The sequence below is a fragment of the Rhipicephalus sanguineus genome, chromosome 11, assembly GCF_013339695.2.
Source record: "Rhipicephalus sanguineus isolate Rsan-2018 chromosome 11, BIME_Rsan_1.4, whole genome shotgun sequence".
NCBI lineage: Eukaryota > Metazoa > Arthropoda > Arachnida > Ixodida > Ixodidae > Rhipicephalus > Rhipicephalus sanguineus.
Genome location: NC_051186.1, coordinates 126,799,219 through 126,819,359, shown reverse-complemented (window position 1 = coordinate 126,819,359; position 20,141 = coordinate 126,799,219). Strand labels below are relative to the sequence as shown.

Sequence of the window (20,141 nt, the reverse complement as noted above, 5' to 3'; positions counted from 1 at the left end):
CCATACCGGCAGCTCTACGCCAGAACTGCCCGCTGAGTGGGCTGCTCTTCAACCTGGTGGCAGACCCCCATCATCCGCGATGTCCAAGGCGAGGACGACCTGGCCCACTCGGACGCCTACTCGGTGGCGTCGGCGCGCCTTGGCTGGGAGGTCACCCGTGCAGAGCTCGAGGCGTTCCTGGCGGGAGAGACGGAGGGCGTCTTTCGCGCGCCGGCTACCCAGCTGCGCTCCGTCTGGACGGAGGCCCGTAAAGCGTCTCGCCGGCTGCGGGTCGCGTGGTCGCTCGACCCAGCGGACATCCGCATCTCCTTCGGTGACGCCACCATCACCCCTGCCCATCTCTGTCGGGTGATGCGGTCCCTCCACTAGTACCTGGCTGCGGATCGGGATACCGCTGTGGCATACTTTTCTTCTTCTTCTGGCACGACGCACTTGGGACATAAACTAGTAGTGGGTAGTCTGCTGTGGAGAAGGAAGAGGTAGTTGGAACAATGGCGGAGATACAATAATAAACCGCGCTGTGTTTTCGGAACCGCGTTTCAGTGTGCTATATTTATTGGCTGCGAGATCTTTTACCGTTTCTCGAAGAGAATCTGCTTCAGAAATCGGAGAGGTGTGGGCAGCGTTTATGACTGCCGGAGCAACGTCCATCATGTCATCGGCCATTTCTGCCAGCTCCGACAGCGTCTTATCCTGAGCTGGGACAAGAGCCATTCGCACGGTAGGTGGAAGACGCTGTAGAAACAACTCACGTAGTATGGATGTTTCTAAGCCGTCCGGCTGGTCCCCAAGCAGGTGCTGCAGGTGACGTAGAAACTGTGTGGGACGGCGGTCCCCGAGCTCTTCGTTGCACAGAAGTTGCTGAATGCGCCGATGCTTAGGCGGAACGAGTCGGTGAAGAAGAGCCTGTTTGACTGTCGTATATGGAGTGTCACCAGGCGGGCCCACGAGGATGTCGCGTATTTCGGCCATTGCCTGTGGCGGCAACGCTTCAACGAGGAGCTCATGCTTGCGAACTTCTGACGTGATGCGATGAATGCGGAACTTGTTCTCGACTTGAATGAACCATAAGGAGGGATCGGCAAGCCACAGCTGTGGTAGCGTTATGGTAGTAGTACCTCCAACAACGCCGGAAGAGGGTACATGGCCAGGTGCAGTGGCAGCGGTACCAGGGCTGAGGCCGTCGAGATGCTCACGCTGCTCCATGGAAGGTCGCGTTCGTAGTCCGGGTCACCAATAAATATAGCACACTGAAACGCGGTTCCGAAAACACAGCGCGGTTTATTATTGTATCTCCGCCATTGTTCCAACTACCTCTTCCTTCTCCACAGCAGACTACCCACTACTAGTTTATGTCCCAAGTGCGTCGTGCCAGAAGAAGAAGAAAAGTATGCCACACCGCCCTCCACGACCAGCCCAACCAGGGCAAGGTCACGACCTGTGTCGCCGCGGACCGCGCCAGCTCCCATTTCTTTCGGACTGGTGCGTTCACCCGGTTTTCCGACTGGCGGTTCATTGACCGTGCGCGGCTCAACCTCTTGCCGCTGAACGGAGCCCGCATGTGGGGACCAGCCGACCGGGATCAACGGTGCAGGACGTGCGGTTACACCAGGGAAACCTTGCCGCACGTCTTATGCCACTGCATGACCCGCAGTGCTGCATACACGGCTCGCCACAACGCGATCGTGGCTCGCCTCCGCGCCGCTGCTTCGTCCCAGTTTACGGTGGCCTACGAGAATCGACCCGTCGGCGACACCGCTCTACGTCCGGATTTGGTCGTCGTCTCCGGCGAGGAGGCCCTCATCATAAATGTCGCGTGCCCCTTCGACAACACCCCGGCCGCGTTCACCAACGCCAGAAACGAGAAGCTCGCTAAGTACCAGCCCGTTGCCACCTACCTCCGGCCCCGGTATCGGCGAGTCTCGGTTCACACCGTCCTTGTTGAGGCCCTCGGGTCGTTGGACCGCGGCCTCCGGCGGTTTTGCTCGCGCCCGTATCTCCACCTCTTCAAAAAGCTGTGCGTGAGTGACGTGATCGCTACCTCGCGCGGCATCTACCACGTCCACGTGGGCGCCGGTCGCCCGCCTGGCGTGTGATGAGATCGTGCGCCGTGGTTCGTGTCTTCGACGCGTTCTCGTGTTGTGAGTGGCGGCCGTATTCATAGTGTTCGGCAGCCCCGTGTGACTCGCGCAAGTGCGTCTAGCCTTCTGTCCTCCAACGCTCAAGTGCTTCGTCGACTCACCGGTTATTTACCGCCGTCGCTTAAGCATTCCGTGAAGAGTGCAGGCTACTTCAAGCCCTCACCGGCGTACCCACATCTGCGTACCCACAAGCCCACATCCTGGCGTACGCGGATGACCTGACCCCCCTCGCGCCCAACCCGGACCTCCTTCAACGACGCATAGACAGGGTCGAGATGCTTGCCAACTCCCTCGGCCTGTTTCTAAACCCGGCTAAGTGTTCGTCGCTTCATCATAGCGGACGGACACCCATCGGGATGCGGCCCACTAGATTTATGGTCTCTGGTCCATTGCCGCGCTCCGGGACTACCAGCCCCAGTGCTTTCTTGGCGTCAAGTCGGCTTTCACCCCATCACTGCGACCGGTAATGTCATCGACGACGCCATCTCCCAGGGACGGGCCACCTTCACATCCATGTTGGCCCCATGGCAGCGCCTCGACGCTGTCCGCACCATCGTGTACCCGGCGTTGAATTTTGCCTTGCGGTTCGGGGTCTTGACAAACACCGACTGGCGCCGCCTCGACGAAGCTGTCCGGCCCCTGGTCAAGCGTACTCTTTTCCTGCCGGAGAATACGCCGTCCCACTACGTCTACGGAAGCGCCGCCTCAGAATCTGTTGGCCTACCCCTTGCAGCCGAGCTCAGCGACATCTGTCGCGTCGAGTCGGCTTTTAAACTCCTTATTACCGCGGACCGGGAGCTCCCAGACATGGCACTCTCCAACGCCTATTCGGTGGCCTCGGCAAGGCTCGGCTGGGAGGCGATCCGCACCGAGCTTGAGGCGTACCTGTCGGGGTCCATCGAAAACATCGGTTTGAGGAAAGGTTTCTGCAACTCGAATTGGAGCACGTGGAGCGTTAATGGGCAGTGAGGGTGACGGAGGGGGGGGGGGGTGGAGGCGTTATACTTCAAGAAAGGCCACGCTCTATCTATTGTTCTCTCTATATTTCAATATCCAACCTCCCCTCACCCACTGGCGTAGCCACGGGGTGGCACACCGGGCCTGTCCCCCCCCCCCCCTTTGAAATTTTTGTGCTCTGTATCCTATGTCATTTCGTGCTCTGTATCCTATGAGGGAAAATGACACTCGACCACTTATCTGCCCAAACCCCATGTCGAATCAAGGAAATGCCTCCCCCCCCCAAAAAAAAAGAATTCTGCCTACGCCACTGCTTTCATCATTACAAGTTGCAGATTGTCATGAATTGCGCGGTAGTTTCATCTGGTGCGCGGTGTTTGTGATTTTGTGATGTGCCGTGCGCCGATAAAGACGGAGACAAGAAAAGGCGGAATCGTGTCGTCCAGTATATTGGCTTATTTTCATTATTTTTACAACCCGCTGTTACATTCGTTAAACATCACATCTGATAGTCTGACTGTTTGCTCTATCGAATTTTCAAGTATTAGCTATGTTTTCTTTCTCTTTTAGTCTAAAGTTACATCGTTTGTCTTTAGTTTCATAAGTATTTAGCTCAAAGATCATGTCACCCGGTTCCAGGCCCATCCCCCTTTGTGGGTTTGCGCCATCAGCAAGAGGTCATCATCATCATCATCAAGCCAAGCCCTGGGGAGAAGAGGGAAGTAGAAGAAGACCAGGGGGTTGCAGAACAAACGTATTCCAACATAATGTCTACTTTAAGAAATACTAGAAAAAGCCTCGTGCAATAATTATAAAATGTGAGTAAAGGTACGACATACAGTCGAATTTGATCGGGTCTGGTAAACTCAGCTGTCTGGTCGGATCAAAATTTCAGACTTCCGTTAGTGTGTAGCACTTTCCTCCTTCCTTTCTTTTTCCTCTTTCACTTTATTGCTCTTGTTCTTTATCTTAGTAATTTGTTTTATGCTTCAATGATAAGGAGGTAAACATTAATGTAATTTTCAATAATAGGCCACAATACGTCTTCTGGGCCAATCCCCGTGAGTGGGTATGAGCCAATCTGGATTACAAACAAACGAACAATCTCGTTGACCGCGTTCGATCGCGGAGGTTCATGCCCGTTCTGAGGGTTGTAGCCAAAGTTTGGGTAGTGCTGCTAAATTTACGTCTTGTCGAGTGTTTAGCTAGTGTTATTGCTGTTCAGTGAGGGCATTTTGCGCTCGTAAGACCACACAGATGCCTTTTTCTTCACCTGGACCAGGGGCTTTCCTCTGGTCCGCTTCTCTTCCGCAGCAGGAGATACCAGTGGATCTGTTTTTGCGCAACAGCACCCCCTCCGTTCCGGTGGCCCTTGTCTCAACCAACGATGGCACCATACGGATGAAGAATCCGAAAGTGATTGAGGCGGAGCGTAGATCCGCTACAGCGCACTTCCAAAACACGCAGAGGTCCACCAGTTCTGTAGGGGTCGTATTCTCTGCTTTTCGTCAGACCAGCTATGTGTACAAGACCTGTTAAAGTGCTCAATGTTCCCTATCACTTCGGTAAGCGCATTTATCCCGCCTCACCTAGCATGCGTGAAAGGCCTGGTTCGTGGCGTTCATGTTAACATGACTCCATCAGAAGTGTTGGAGATGTTTGCCGAGGCTGGAGCGATCTTGGTTTACAGGTGTGGACGTGTCTTAGAGAAAAATAGGGTCCCAACTGTGTCCGTAATTGTAACATTTGCCGGGTTGAATCGTCCAACTGAAATTAAGGCATGGCCTTTTATTTACAGAGTTAAACCGCTATCGCCTCGACCTATCCAGTGTGTAAAGTGCTGGCACTATGGCCACCATGAAAGGATGTAGGTCAGCTGTCAGATGCCGCACTTGTGGTGAGACTCACAACTCGAGTGACTGCCAAAATAAAGAAAAGTGCTGCCTCTGTAGTGAAGCGCACTGCGCTGATAATCCGAAAGGCACGGGAAATCCGAATTCTCGAAATTGTAGATCGCAGACGCTGTTCCCGAAGAGAAGCCATAGCTGAAATTCAGACCAGAACTCAGGGGTACGCCGGAGTAGCAGCCCGGCATAACACCGCAACGGAAGCCTCTCTTTCCCTGTCCATCGCGGATTTGGTGGAAAAGGCAATGGAAAAGGCTATGGAGCACCTTGCTGCAAACATTTGTGAGTCCTTGACACAAATTTTAACCAACCAGATGTAGCGTGTAGTTGGAATACCGGGAGAGATTGGTACAGCTTCCCAAAATGCTGAGCTTCCACGGCCATTAAATGAAGCAGAATTCGAGATCATGTCGTCAATTTCTCAGTCTGCAGGGCCCTCTCTAATAGATAACCAGAGGCAAAGTGAAAACATAAATGAAGAAGCACAGTATTGAGACGAAATGGACTTAGACCCTAGATCATTAAGACGTTCTAGATCTCCTCTGTCGAAGAAAGCGAGCTCACCAAAACATACAAAGAACAAAAAATACCTGGACAAGGACAGGCTCTCAAAGAAATATTTCCTAAAGGACAGCATTCTTGATAAGGCAGTCGCCAAATCTATTCTGTCGAAATCATAGGGTCGCTCGAAATTCTCCATTGGAACTGTCGATCTATTCACTCTGCAATTACAGATTTATTGTATCTGTCATCTAAATTCGAATCAGCTATTATTGCATTGCAAGAGACATCGCTTTCTGTCAATAATTCGTTTCATTTAAACAGCTACAGATCCTTTCGCCTAGACCGTCCATCGAGAGGTGGTGGTTTGGCATTCTTTATTAACAACAAAATCAGTCTAAAGGCAAAAATTTCATACAAATATATGTCCCCTCAGTGTGAAATTCTTGCACTAGGCATAACATTGCCAGGCTGCTTACATTTCTCATTAGTTAGCCTATACTAATGCCGGCCGAACAGTCACCCCTGAGGAAGGGACCGAATCGGTCCCGAAACGTCGGGTCAGTTTTATAGCTTTTAAAGTTTAACTTTTGCAAAGTGGCTGGAGAGTTTATTATTTGTCGTATGAATTTTTCACCCAGCCAGACAGATCTCTGTCGAATATGTTCACATTTAAAGAAACACGACATTTGGATATGCCCGTAAGATCATGGTGTAAGGAAAAAATCCTAGTCGGAGATTTTAACTCGCATCACACGTGTTGGGGTTTTAGAACTGATCAATGTGGCAAACGCTTGTGGGAGTGGTCAGTAGACAACCATCTATCGTGCCTCAATACTAGAACTCCCACATTTATTCGCAGTCGGTCCCGATCGGCTTTAGATTTAAGTTTTGTAAGTTCGGCTATATCTACCTCTTCTTGGACAGCGCTGGACTGTGCCACAAGCAGTGACCACTTTCCTATAAGTTTTGATATTTCTTGCCCGACAATTCCACCATGTTCTCACGTCCGAATCTTTGTTCATTATAACAAATTTAAAAATGACCTAAAATTAGCTTTGGCTTCCCACTCTGAAGAGAGTGACGAAACCAAAGCTATGAAATTAAATGCAGTTATTAAAAGAGCTTACAAACGAGCTGAATTTACGATTAAATCGGCCAAGAGAGCGCCTTATAGTCCTTGGTGGAATGATGATTGTTCAAGAGGTCATCGACGACGGCAGGCAGCTTGGAAGCAGTTCATACATAATCAGTGCCCCAAAAATTGATCCGATTATCAATTCATTGCAGCCAGTTTTAAACGCACTGTCGCCCAAGCTCGAAAAGAGTATGGCAGAAGGCATTACGATTTCCTCTCAAAACCAAAAAATAAGAAAGCACTGTTTCGATATATGAGAACGCGGAAAAGACTGCCGTCACCAGTAAATATGGAGTACGAAATTCTCTCATCAGAGGAAATGACTCATTCCCTAGAGCTTATTGCTTGGAGAGTAGATTTGCATCGACTATGCCAAACAACTGGCAAAAATCAACCATAGCGACTGATTTCGAAAAAGTTACAATGGCTGAAGTGTCCCACGTGATTAGAAATTTACCATCCTCAGCTCCCGGCCCCGACGGATAACAGTGCCTATGATCAAAATCTATTCAAATTATCTCCTTGTGACATTCCTAATGTTATAAATTATTCTTTAAATTACGCCTGTATTCCGTACGACTGTAAAATTGCGTAGGTAATTGCGGTACCTAAGAAACAAGGATCTGGTTATAACATAAGAAATATTATACCTATATCTCTGACTTCCAACATGGTCAAACTCACAGAGAGGGTTTTGCATGGCAGAATAACTAGCTGGATGGAACATAATTCAATATTAAAACCAAACCAAATAGGCTTTCAAGTGATTGTTCAATATGGTGTGCACATGCAGACTTAAAGAGAGCCGCATACAGCTTGCTAGAAAAAGAAGACAATACGCTGCACTTGTGACACTTGACATTGCTAAAGCATATGACAGCGTTGAACATGCCATTTTACTGAATAATCTAGAGTTTAAATTCTGTACAATTTATGATTCCGTCGATAGCAGAAATTTTAAAATCAAGAGAATTTTATTGCGTCAAGGATGGCTGCTGCTCATCTAAATTTAAAACGGAATCGCGGAGTTCCCCAAGCAGCAATTCTATCTCCCCTATTATTTAATACAATAATGAGCTCCATACTAACTTGTCAGGATGTATACGTCTATATTTATGCAGATGACATTGCATTTTTTGCGGCTGACAGCGACATTTACGTATTACAGAAAAAATTACAAATATACATGAATATGCTGGAAATATGGCTTCAGACGATTTCAATGTCAATAAACGTAAGCAAGAGTGCAGTATTGGTGTTTACACTAGCAGCTTCAATTTCAGTCTCTATAGCGTACAAACAGGAACCCATTCGACAAGTAGACCCTCTCAAATATTAGGGTATAATCTATAGCGAAAAACTTAACTGGAGTCAACATAAAGAGTACATAGCAGCCATGGCACAACGTGCTTTAGGGTTATTACGCAGAATGAGTAATCGAAAATATGGTGTGCGCAGGAACCCCATGATAATGTTATACAAGATGTATATGCGCCCAATATTAGAATTTGGATGTTTGCTATTCTCGGGCGGTCCTGCTTATATAAAACTAAGCCGCTGGTTCTCATGGAGAGAGAAGCACTGCGCTTGTGTCTGGGACTCTCTAGGTTTGCAGCTAATAATGTTATTTATCAGGAAGCGCGCCTGCCAACACTGATGTGTCGATTCCGCATACTAACGGTACAAACATTTCTCAAATTTTATAGCTCACCAGTAAGAAGATCTGAATATGTCTTTATCAGTGATCCAGACTCCTTCTTTCTCGCTCATTGGCCACGGTTTCACACCCCCCAGATAATATTTGTACAAAAGAAACTGCAAGCGATAAATGTGAACATTAGAGAGATAATTGTAGTTAATGGCGCAAATCAAAATATCACTATACAATATGATGAGATTTTCCCACCAAATTCTAAATTTCAATCTCGCAAATTCTTAAAGAACAGGTTACACGATTACCTTGTGCATGCACAGCCAGATAACATAATGGCCACAGATGCTTCCGTGAATGATGAAAGGGCAGGCTTAGGACTTGTCTCTCAGTCGCTTGGATGGTCATTCGCCGTGAGCTACCAAATTTCACTCCTGTCTTCGAAGCTTATCTCATGGCTATTATCATGGCGCTGCGAAAACTCCCGTCGGAAGAGCACAGTGCGCTCATACTGACAGATGCACAGCTATAACAGCTTCACATAACTCACGAGCCCTAGAGACGTTACGCTCGTTAGTTCCGCCTTAGATTAAGTACCTAAAATTATTGTGGGTTCCTGGTCACTGTAGATTAAAATTAAATGAAATGACAGATTCCTTAGCGCGAGCATCGCTGGACTGCGCAATAATTGATGTACTTCCAGTTGTAGAATATATAGCAGCAACCAGATATAGAAAACTAGCAATTCGCACAGATAGGATGGAATCAATAACAATGTGGACGAAATATCAACACCTAAAATTCCCATGGAAGTCTCAATGGAGTGAACCTCGGCAATCAGAAATTACGCTCACCAGATTTCGATGCCGTGTCCCCCCATTAAACCTATATTTACAGAGGGCTGGCCTGACGATATCGTCCCTCTGTCAATTCTGCGAAGAAATAGAAAATATTGAACATTATCTTTTATCATGTCGCAGATATTCAATTATTGGAAAAAGACTTCGCATTAATCCGCTTTCAAAGATAGGCTTACATTTAACTGCAGAAATTGTGCTAAGCTTCGGTGCCTCCGGTATGGGATACTGCCACTGCGATGCCTTTAATGCGGTGTGTAATTTCATCGAAGCTACTAAACGTACACCGTTTTAATAGTGAGGTCAACTATTCGTAAATAAAAATTCACTAAAATCTCACAAAGTTATCTGAAAATTCTCTGATCAAATTAATACGGCAGTCTGGTCTAAGCGAAATCGCTTATTAATGTAATTGCAGTATTTATTCGATATATTGCTTAATATTTAATTTTCATTATACTTTTTATGAATAAACATTGTGCAAATTAACTTCTAAATTTTAAGCTACGATTTCTTGGCCAATCCACAGGAGTGGGTATGTGCCATAGTGCTGAAGGACAAACAAACAAACAAAAGAACGAAAACCGAACGAACAGGCTGCAAACAAACCTAAATATACTGCAAATGCAGTGTTATACCTAGAAGCGCGCACGCCACCCCTTTCATGCCGATTTAACCTTTTAACGGTGCAAACTTTCTTAAGATTATATTTTTCTCCGCGCATTGACCCAAATTTCATAAACCACAAATTATATTTCTTCAGCCATTACTTGATCCGCTAGATGTACAAATCCGTGATTTGCTTCCTCTGACTATGCAAAATAACTCTCGCGAAATTGTGTACCATGATATTTTCCTGAAGCACGCGAAACTGTTACTTTCCGGCATTTTAAATGGGTTGTTGCAAGAACATCTAAAACCTCTGCCAACAAATGTTTTTATTGCAACGGATTCTTCGCAGTCTGAGGAAAGATCTGGTATCGGAATAATTTGCCTTGAACTTCATTGGTCTTTTTTGTTGCGATTGCCTGATTTTATTCCCGTCTTCCTTGCTGAATTTATGGCAATAATTCTGGCTTTACGCAAGTGCTTCAATTCCAGTAGCGGCAGTAATGACCGATTCATTGTCTGTGTGCTCTTCGCTTTCCACATCCGGTGACACGCCTATAACGAAGCTCTTTAAAATACTGGTCCCCGCGCATCTACAATGTATTCATTTAACATGGGTACCTGGCCACAAGGGCTTGTGTTACAATGAAATGGCGGATGGTCATGCAAAGGCGTCGCTGACCGCACCGATAATACCTGTATTCCCGCCAACAGCTCACATCACCACGGCGCGTTTCCGCGCACTTACAATTGGAAAAAGCTTATTAGACTCGGCATTGACAGCTTCTCCAGAGTACAAGCACCTTCTATTCTCTTGGCAAAGCGAGTTATCTAATTCAAGGATGATGGAAGTTGCCATAACAAAAATTCATTGACGCGTTACTTCCCTCAGTTCTTACTTCCATAGATCAGGTTTAGCGAACTCCTCTCTGTGCCTCTTCTGTAATCGGGAAGGAACGATTGGTCATTTTTTCATATCATGCCGCCGGTTCAAAACATTCAGGAAAAGAATACTAGCAGCACCTCTTCGAAAGCTGGGCCTGGAATTATCAGAACTCAATCTTCTTTCTTTTGGGGCCACTACCCTTGGGTACAGCCACAGGGATGTTTTCCTTGCTGTCCAGGAATGTCTCATTGCTACTAAAAGACTCCCTTGCTAAATTCCATCGGCACTAAATTTTTCATTACTCAATATTGGCACTTCAGTTCAATAATTAAAAACAAATAGCGTACCGAGGAGTTACACCATACAGAAAACACAGGAAGAATTCACTAACTACCCGGCCGATCCCCTCGGGCATGTGCCATGAGGAGAGGACAACAACAACAACAACAACAACAAAACAAACAAGAATTCGCAGAGTGGAGCGTTCATCGGGTCCTGGACCCGAAGCCTACCTGTGCCTGTTGACCGCACGAACCTCGCTCCCTTCTACGGGGCGCTCCAGCAGCCGGCGCCGGTTCCTTGTGCTTGGACCCCGGCGTATTCCAGACCTGGGCCTACTACTGGCTGTCCGGGACGTGTTTACCACACATCGACTCTGCCGCGCGCTCCACTCCGACCATGCCTCAGTCATCACTGCTGTCGGCGTGAGGCGCAACGCAACTACTCATCGACTCATCGGCCTGCGACCGTCACACGGTGAAGTGTTACATTGTGTAGTGCAGTGGGGGACTAAGTTGAGTGTGAGACCTTAAGCCCTTCAAGAACGCGCGTCATGGTCATGGCTATGGCAGTTCTCCGTTGTTGTCATGTAACGTAAACTCTACCATCGTTCTTTGTAGCATTAAAGTCTTATAACTCAAGCTGGAAATGTCTTCGTCAGTCTCGGCAATGATTATTTAAGTTGCCGTGATTATCCGAACCTATCCGTCACACAGATATAAGCGTCTTTCCTAAAACTAAAACAGTATCACGGCCGCTGCCAGTACCATCTAACAAGGAGGCCCTTTTCCAGTTCTAGTGATCCTGTCTGCCTATCGCTTAAATAACTGCGAAGCTTCCACTAAGCCGCGAACGGCTTGAAACAGCCGAACTGGACGAAATCTGAAGACAAATCTGGTTGCTTCTAGGTTTTTAACACGACAGTCTTTCATGCCGGCGTCCACTACGGCTCCGCTGACGTATTTCCGTCACGGATATGACGCTGTAAAATATAAATACTAACCCATGGCAAAGAAAAAAACTAGAAGAAAAAGTTCCGTCACCGGGAGAACTGACGACCCCTCGCTCCGCAGCGCGCGGCGCGAAACGATTCGGCCACATACGGCGCGTTCTTTGCCATACTAACGGCGAGCTATTTATATACACCATTTGCCGGTGGCGATACTCAGAGATCGGTGGTACATCAGCGTGTTTTCGTTATTACTAGTGAGATGGCGCGAAGGGTTTGAAGAGCGCGCTTTAAAGGTCGTCGTCCCACGCACGAGCGCGCGCCTCTACAGGGCGTGGTCGCTCGTGCGCGCGCTTATCTCGTGATGGCGGCGGTTTGTACGTCTTGTGCTCTCACCGCAAGTTTGCGTTGACAGCACGAATGTCACTTCGCTCACTGCAGCGGCCGCTTTTGCTAAAAGAGCGCGCTGCTCACACAGAAGCAAGTTACAACTGTGACAGTTCGCGCTCATCATCAGTATGTTCGTTCCGTGCGTCCTTTCTGCTTGATCAGCGCGTTGCAAGTTTCGAGCTGCTTGCCGTTCTTCGCGTGACATTGCGATTTGTTGCTGTAGCATTCATTCCTTCGCGCTAGGGGCGAAGAATGCACAACAAACGCTCAACTAAGTCTGTGAAGACACGTTTCACTTTCGTGTTATACCGATTCCTAAAGAGAGAGATCAGCCATGTATTTTTCTAGGCCCTAGCTAGGTGACGCACGTTGTTTCTAGGTTGTCTAGAGGCCGTTGCTAGGCTTTAGCTAGATGATTCTGGTAAGAGGACGGTGACCGAGCGTCGGCGTCGTGTGGTGTTCGGCGTGCGGTGCCGACTTTGAAGTGCGCGGGCTCCCCGTGATGATTATCGGCGTGCGGTGCCGATGAAGAAAAGCGCGCGTGGTGCGCGGGCCACGGGAACGCAGCTCGAGCGACGAAGCAGAAGGGGCTGGCCGGCGGAGACAGAGGACGAACTCGACGAGAGCGCATGAAGTTCTGACTCCGTTCCGGCTTCGCCACCGTCGCGGCCTCCTGAGCTGGCCCTCGCCCCGGCTCCTATGACCGGCCTGCCCGTCCTTGGCTCGGGCTTCGTCCCGGGCAGATCTTCCTACCGGGTCCACACCCGGGTGCTGTCCACGAGCCTGGGCCACGCTCCGGTGCTCGTCTCCAATCTGGGAGCCTCACCCGAGGCTATTCATGGTGCCTCCAGAGCTGTTCCTGAGCCGGGGCCACGACCGGCGCTGTTCCGACACCCTGGCTACGTCGACGTGCTGACGTGCTACTGTGGCCGTGCCAAGGTCAGCCGCAAGCCCGACTGCGTCGATTTCTTCAGACCCGCTGCCGCACCGCAAGACCACCGCCCACAGACTGAGCGCGCGTGACTAAGGGCTTGTAAAATAGGCTACTAGGATATGTTTATGTTCATCGTGTACACGTTTGGTCTCACGTCCTAGTTCGTGTCATATTAATGTGGTGTCGGGTTCGGTTTCGCTTTCGCATACAGAAATGCCGCCCTTAGAGGGCGCTGTACAGATGTATATATTTCGGCGCATTCGGTGAATAAAGAGTTCCGCTTGGGTCTCGGCTGCTGCTCCTTCCTCCTTCCCGGCCGGCGCTCCAGGCGCCGGGCCCTTTGTTCTTCGTGCGGCGTCGGCGTCCCGTACGGCCGCGTCGCGCGATACAACTGGCGACGAGTGGCGCAATCCGCGCGCATCCTGCAACAAGGTGGGCATCCGAACTTTTTACTTGTGCTGCCGTCCCCAGCACCCTGGCTGCTTTCCCACCTATGCCTGCTGCGGTTCATCGCAGCACTGGGCTGACTTCGCCGCTTGCCCTGCGAGGAGCCGAACTTGTTCAAAGTGCGGGAAACGTGGACACTTCGCAAATATCTGCCGATCATCAGCGGCTTTACCTGCGAACGCTCAGGCTACAGCTACGGTGACAAATACTGTTACTGTCCTACAGGTGGACGATACGATTCATTCCGTTGATCTTATACGGCTTCCAGTTCGCACCAACGGCTACATCCTCAGTCTCCTCATCGACACGGGAGCTGCAGTTTCACTTCTGAACATTCAAGATTACAAGCGGTGCTTCCCGAACATCGAGCTTCTTCCGTCCAACATTATCCTGAACTATCGTGAATTACGGATTCTTCAATGCTTCCGTTTCCTACAACGGCAACGACGCCTCTGTTCCTTTCAACGTTACGGACAAAGGCACTTCAGTGTTGGGATTAGACGCCATCCGAGCTCTCAAGCAAGTCATCGTGGGTGAGACGCTCTCCTGTTCCATCGTCGAGCCGTCGGCACTTCCCGCCAAGGCAGCGTTGTAGCGTCATAGATCCTTCACTCCGGACTCCAGTCCAGCAGAACATATATTTCTTCAACATGGTCGTCGACAGGGCGTGCCAGCAGTGGCTACCGGTTTCCACGGACGCCCGTGCCAGCCTCCTCGGCAAGTGGTTGATGTCCTGAGTCAACGAGAGGCTCATGGAGTCATCGCAAGGGCGAGCTCATCGAACGGCAGTGCTCCTATTTTCCAGGTGAACATGTGTCGCGATGAATTTTTTCGCGCTGATCCCGAACGCGCATTGTCGCTGCCTAATTACCATCACAGTTCATTTTTCATTCCTACTCAAGTGTTCCATAGCCGTCGATACATGCATGCTGGCCTTGCAAATGCTCAAGATTGTCATACTTGTTCTGACGGTTCTTGCAAGGTCAATGCTTACTTTTCTCCTAATGACAGTGTACTTGAGCCACAGGGCTCCTTCGCGGCACCATTTATATGTCCGGTTGTGGTGCCCAGCCACAATACTTCTAATAAGTGCATAGTAGAGCCACCGGGCTCCTTACAGACACCTTTCCAACATTCGGCTGTGGTGTCCAGCCCCCATGATGTTCCTCCGTGCCCCGAGCACATTTCAGAGTCGTCGGACTCTTTACAGGCACCTTATAAATGCTCGACTGCTGTGCCCAGTCCCCATGCAGATATTTCTTTTAACAATAATGGACATGATTCAGAGCCGTAAGGTTCCCATGCGTCGCGTTGTCATTCTCCGTCCTCGGCCAACGCTGAAGGACGCTTAAGCGAGTCTTCGGACTCTCATTATTCTTCCCCGCTCTCAGATGTTCCTGAAGCGCTTCTCGGCCTTTTGGCTAATATCATAGCTTTGGTCTTCCAAAGGTCGGAGGCGGTCCCTTGTGGGCTTCGGCCACCCCCACAAGGTCTTGTATCTGGTCTTCGGCCTTCCGGAGGACCTCGGAGGAGCCTGGAGGGACCAGGAGGGACCAAGCGCCTGGAGCAGAGCAGCGGACCCACATGGAGGCAGGAGCAGACCGGCGGAGCGGATCGTGCCCACCCCAGGAAGAGGCGACCACCGGGAGGAGGCTTGGTAAGCGTCAACCACCTTTTCTTGCCTGCCTCTCCCGGCCCGGTCGCCGATGCCTCCGGGCGACCATCACGGGCCCCGGTCCTCGTGACCGCCACCGCTCGCCGCCCGGGACCACCTGAACCTGCTGCTGCTGGACCTCCTGCCTGGACCCGAGACTGGCCTCGGGATGTCCGCCCGGCCCACCCCCGCTGCTGCCGTGCCTGGCCAGTCCCGCCAGCGGGCACCGGTGCCTTCCCACCGAAGGCGACCGGCAACGACAGGCTCTTCTTCGCCGGCGTCACCACCACCCCGCCGACCACGGCGGGACGACTCTACCACCACGGACTCAAGCAGCAGCTCTGGTACCCCGGCCACGGTCCGACCGCGCAACCCGACCTTGGCCCGCCAGGAGATAACCATCTTCTTCCCGGTCCCTCGCCTCGTTCGATGTCCTAAGAGGGGCTGCGGAACTTCCTATGGCGGGTCCTCTTGGACGGCTCGCGTGCAGTCCCTCCGCCGCCACCTGGAGACCGAGCATGGCCTAAGGATCCGGAGCAGGGTGTACGTCTGCACCGTCTGTGGCGAAACCATCCGGGCACGTCCTTCCTACCATCGCTGCCTGGAAACGGCAGAGATGCCCGAGCGTCAACCTCCGGGACAACACCAGTGCGACCGATGCTCGCAATCGTTCCCGTCTGCCCGGGGCCTTTACAATCACCGTACCTGGCACCAGACGCAGGACGCTGCAGCTCGATCCACAGGTTCCTCTCGTCCCGCTCCCACAGGCCCTGCACCCCGGGTCCCTCCCCTCGGCGACCGTGCCGAGACCCCTCTCCTCGACGACTTGTCACAGGCAACGTCGCTACCAGGTCCCCCAAGCATGCCGAGCCCCACTGGCCAGGCCTCGGTGTCACCACTCGGGTCCTCTACCCGAGTAGCGGCGTCACCTTCGCGAGACACAGGGACCCCACAGACGAAGCCCTCGCCTTCACAGTCGTCGTCAACCACACCTGAGCCCGCCACATCTGACGACACTGAGCCAGATGAGGTCGACGACTCTCCTGAGACTCCTGCTGTCGAGGACCCAGTACTTGACATGCCTCCGGACCATACCGACCTCGGGGACCAGGCACGGCTCCTGCGCCAACTCCTACGCGAGCCTTTGTCCCAGGACTCCTGGAACCGTTGTGAGGCCGCGTGGGCACAGGCGGTCACTCTGGCCTCAGAGGCTGTCCGGCTGCCCCCCCTGACGACCGACCGGCCACGCCGCCCCTTGAACCCGGCCAACGCGTCGGACATCCAACGTCTTTACAGACGAAATCGTCGTCGTGCCGTGCGGTTAATCCTGGAGGGCCCGTCAAGGCCGTGTGAAATTCCACTCCAGGATCTAGAGGACCACTGGGGAACGACGTGGTCTGAGAGAACGGCGGACACGTCTCTCCTCTTCAGGCGCCCCATCGCACCGGAACCAGTTGACTTGTCATCGTTTGTTCCCGACGAGGTGCTGCTCCGCCTCCGGAAGTCGGAGAACACCGCCCCGGGCACGGACCGCCTGACCTACCACCATTGGAAGGCGGTCGATCCAGAGGCGCGGTTCCTGACGGCATTATTCAACGCGTGCGTACATCACCGTCGCACACCCGACGCGTGGCGCACTTCACGGACGGTCCTCATCCACAAGAAGGGAGACCCTAGCATCCCCAGCAACTGGCGGCCCATTGCCTTGGGGAGTACAGCGTCGAAGCTGTATGCTAAGTGCCTTGCCGCCCGGCTTGAGACTTGGGCCCTACAACACCAGGTCCTCTCCCATTGCCAGAAGGGGTTCCTCCCGTACGACGGGGTCTTCGAGCTAAACTACGTGTTTCAACACCACCTGGACGCTGCCAGAGCCGGTGGCCCCGACCTCTGTGCAGCCTTGCTCGATTTCACCAAGGCGTACGGCTCTGTCCCTCATCAGGCCCTCTTCGATGCCCTTCGCGGTGCCGGGGCCGGTGATGTCTTCACGGACCTAATCACCGACCTCTACGCCGACAACCGCACGTATCTAGTCGCAGCTGAAGGCATTTCCCAGCCAGTCTCCATCTCGGCCGGGCTTCGCCAAGGATGCCCTCTCAGCGGCCTCCTGTTCAACTTGGTCATCGACCCGATCGTCCGCGACGTCCAGGGCGAGGGCACCGGCCACAACATCTTGGCCTACGCGGACGACCTGACCCCCCTGGCGACGTCACCCGTTCTCCTCCAGAGCCGCATCGACAGGATCGAGGCTCTCGCCACGAGTCTCGGCCTGTCGCTCAATCCCGCCAAGTGCTCGTCGCTTCATCTCAGCGGCGCGACGCCTGTCGGGATGCGGCCGACGTCGTTCTCAGTCTCGGGGACCACCATCTCGGCTCTCCGCGACTACTAGCCGCAACGGTTCTTGGGCCGCCCGGTGGGCTACCGCCTACCGTCGTCGACACTGCCATCGACCAGGCCCGGAAGATCTTCGCATCAATGTTGGCGCCGTGGCAGCGTCTTGACGCCGTCAGGACCTTTGTCTACCCGGCGCTCAACTTTCCGATGCGCTGCGGGGTCCTCACCAAGACGGACTGGCGTCGCCTTGACGACGCCATACGTCCCCTGGTTAAGCGGACCCTCTACCTGCCGGGCAATGCGTCAAACAACTACGTCTACGGCAGCGCTGGCGGCGGCGCTGCTGGCATCCCCGTGGCGGCGGAACTCAGCGACGTCTGCCGCGTGGATTCCGCGTATAAGCTACTCGCGACGACCGACCGGGGACTCCGGGACATGGCGCTCCTCGACGCCTATTCGGTGGCCACTGCGAGACTAGGCTGGGAAGCAACCCGCGCCGCGCTCGAGGCCTACCTCTCGGGGAGCATCGAGGATGCGTTCCGGGACCCAGTCAGCCAGCTGCGCTCAGTGTGGACTGAGGCGCGCAAAGCGTCTCGCCGGCTTCAGGTTTACTGGACCCTCGACCCGGAGGACGTGCGCATCACCTGCGGCGACACAACCATAACGCCGACTCACCGCTGCCGGGTGATGCGGTCCCTGCGCGAGGTCCTGGCCGCCGACCGCGACAGGGCCCTCCACGACCAGCCCAACCAGGGCAAGGTCCTGGCATGCGTCGCAGCTGACCGGGCGAGCTCCCACTTCATGCGCACGGGGGCTTACACCCACTTCGCCGACTGGCGGTTTATTCACAAGGCGAGACTGAACCTCCATACCCTCAACGGCGCCCGGATGTGGGGACAGGCGGACCGAGACCAACGGTGCCGCATCTGCGGCTACGCCCGGGAGACGTTGCCGCACGTCGTGTGCCATTGCATGGCGCATAGCGCCATGTACACGGCGCGACACAACGCCGTGGTGGACCGCCTCCGCACCGCAGCATCGGCCCGCTTTACAGTCGCCTTTGCCAACCGCCCCGTGAGTAACACGAATCTTCGACCGGACCTGGTGTTGGTGAGCGGCGAGGAGGCCATCGTCATCGACGTGGCCTGCCCGTTCGAAAACACGCCGGACGCCCTCACCAACACACGCAACGAGAAGGTCGCCAAATACGAGCCTGTTGCGGCCTACCTTCGGCGTCGATACCAGCGGGTCACCGTGGCTGCGATTGTCGTCGGCGCCCTGGGCGCGTGGGACCGGGCCAACGACGCCGTGGCAACGACGTGGTGTCAAAAGTGCATTGTACTGTGTGCTTTTTATTTTAATAAGGTCATATTGGGTGACCAATGCGCCTGTGTTTATATCAACTTCAATTCATTCTCTTGATGTGGTTTAGTCCCCATTTCTAATGTACAAGGATGATATCACATTCTCTTCATCCGGGGGGATGATTGGTGTGTATTTTTCATTCAAAGGTGTATGATGTGAAGGATGTGAAGTCTGCATTCAGAATTGTATAAGAATGTACGACCCCGCATGCCTTTCCTCAAACAAGGGGGGGGGGTGTCGGGTTCGGTTTCTCATACAGAAATGTCGCCCTTAGAGGGCGCTGTACGTGAATAACGAGTTCCGCTTGGGTCTCGGCTGCTGCTCCTTCCTCCTTCCCGGCCGGCGCTCCAGGCGCCGGGCCCTTTGTTCTTCGTGCGGCGTCGGCGTCCCGTACGGCCGCGTCGCGCGATACAACAATTAAACTTCTCTGTGTCTCTTGGAGCGTAACGTCGTTCGTCTGGCCAACCTGCGCCCACATTCAGACCCCCAATGTGATTCTAGGTAGTCTCTACGTTGATTCGCAGCGCATAATGGTTCGAGTTAAACCACAGACAATCACAGACACGGCACTGATGTCCAAAGTCCAGAGACAGAACCTCACGCTGAAACCCGGCGTTCGCACCTCTCATAAATCAACGGGCTGCTTATTCTAGTTGTAGCTGGGCAGAACTTGGTTGTAGCTATAGGATTTCGGTATAGTGGACCGGCAACTTGCCGAGTTCACTCTTTGGCTCGCCTTCTTTCCGCATACCTGTCTGATGACGATAGTTTTTTTCTTCAATTTTAGTGAACCAGTGGTGAGTAGAGGCATTTACCCTATTTCTGTGCCACATACCCGTTTACGATAATGATATCCACATACGCGTTTGATGACGATAATTTTCTTGTATCGGTTCGGTTGCTTCGTAGCTGCGATACCCGGGCGCGGTCTGTCTGTAGGCATGCAAGGTGGCGTCCGTGCGCCGGCGTGCGGAGGGGGCGGGGGGCATAGGTCCAAAACACGTTTCATAATGTATGAAAAAATGAAAATGAAGCGATGAAGTGTGTCTCACGATGGCCTGCCTTTGGTCCGTGGCTTTGCGGGAGTAGACATGGGAAGTAAACAGTACTTGGAATGCAGCATAAGGGGCCTTCGGCCGCCCTGC

The 20,141-nt window shown here is 52.3% G+C and overlaps 2 protein-coding genes across 2 annotated transcripts; both read left to right on the top strand.

Annotated features, from left to right (window-relative positions):
- Positions 1–15,469: 15,469 nt before the first annotated feature.
- On the top strand, positions 15,470–17,686 carry LOC119375374 (uncharacterized). Its single transcript, XM_037645554.1, has one exon. The coding sequence runs from the start codon at positions 15,470–15,472 to the stop codon at positions 17,684–17,686; it is 2,217 nt and encodes a 738-aa protein (XP_037501482.1).
- An 86-nt stretch (positions 17,687–17,772) lies between these two features.
- Positions 17,773–19,053, top strand: LOC119375373 (uncharacterized). The gene has a single exon (XM_037645553.1). It carries the CDS (start codon positions 17,773–17,775, stop codon positions 19,051–19,053), a length of 1,281 nt encoding a protein of 426 aa, XP_037501481.1.
- The last annotated feature ends 1,088 nt before the right edge of the window (positions 19,054–20,141 follow it).

Coding starts and splice junctions, on each gene's coding strand:
- LOC119375373 (XM_037645553.1), top strand. CDS start 17,773: ATGTTGGCGCCGTGGCAGCGTCTTGACGCCGTCAGGACCTTTGTCTAC.
- LOC119375374 (XM_037645554.1), top strand. CDS start 15,470: ATGTCCGCCCGGCCCACCCCCGCTGCTGCCGTGCCTGGCCAGTCCCGC.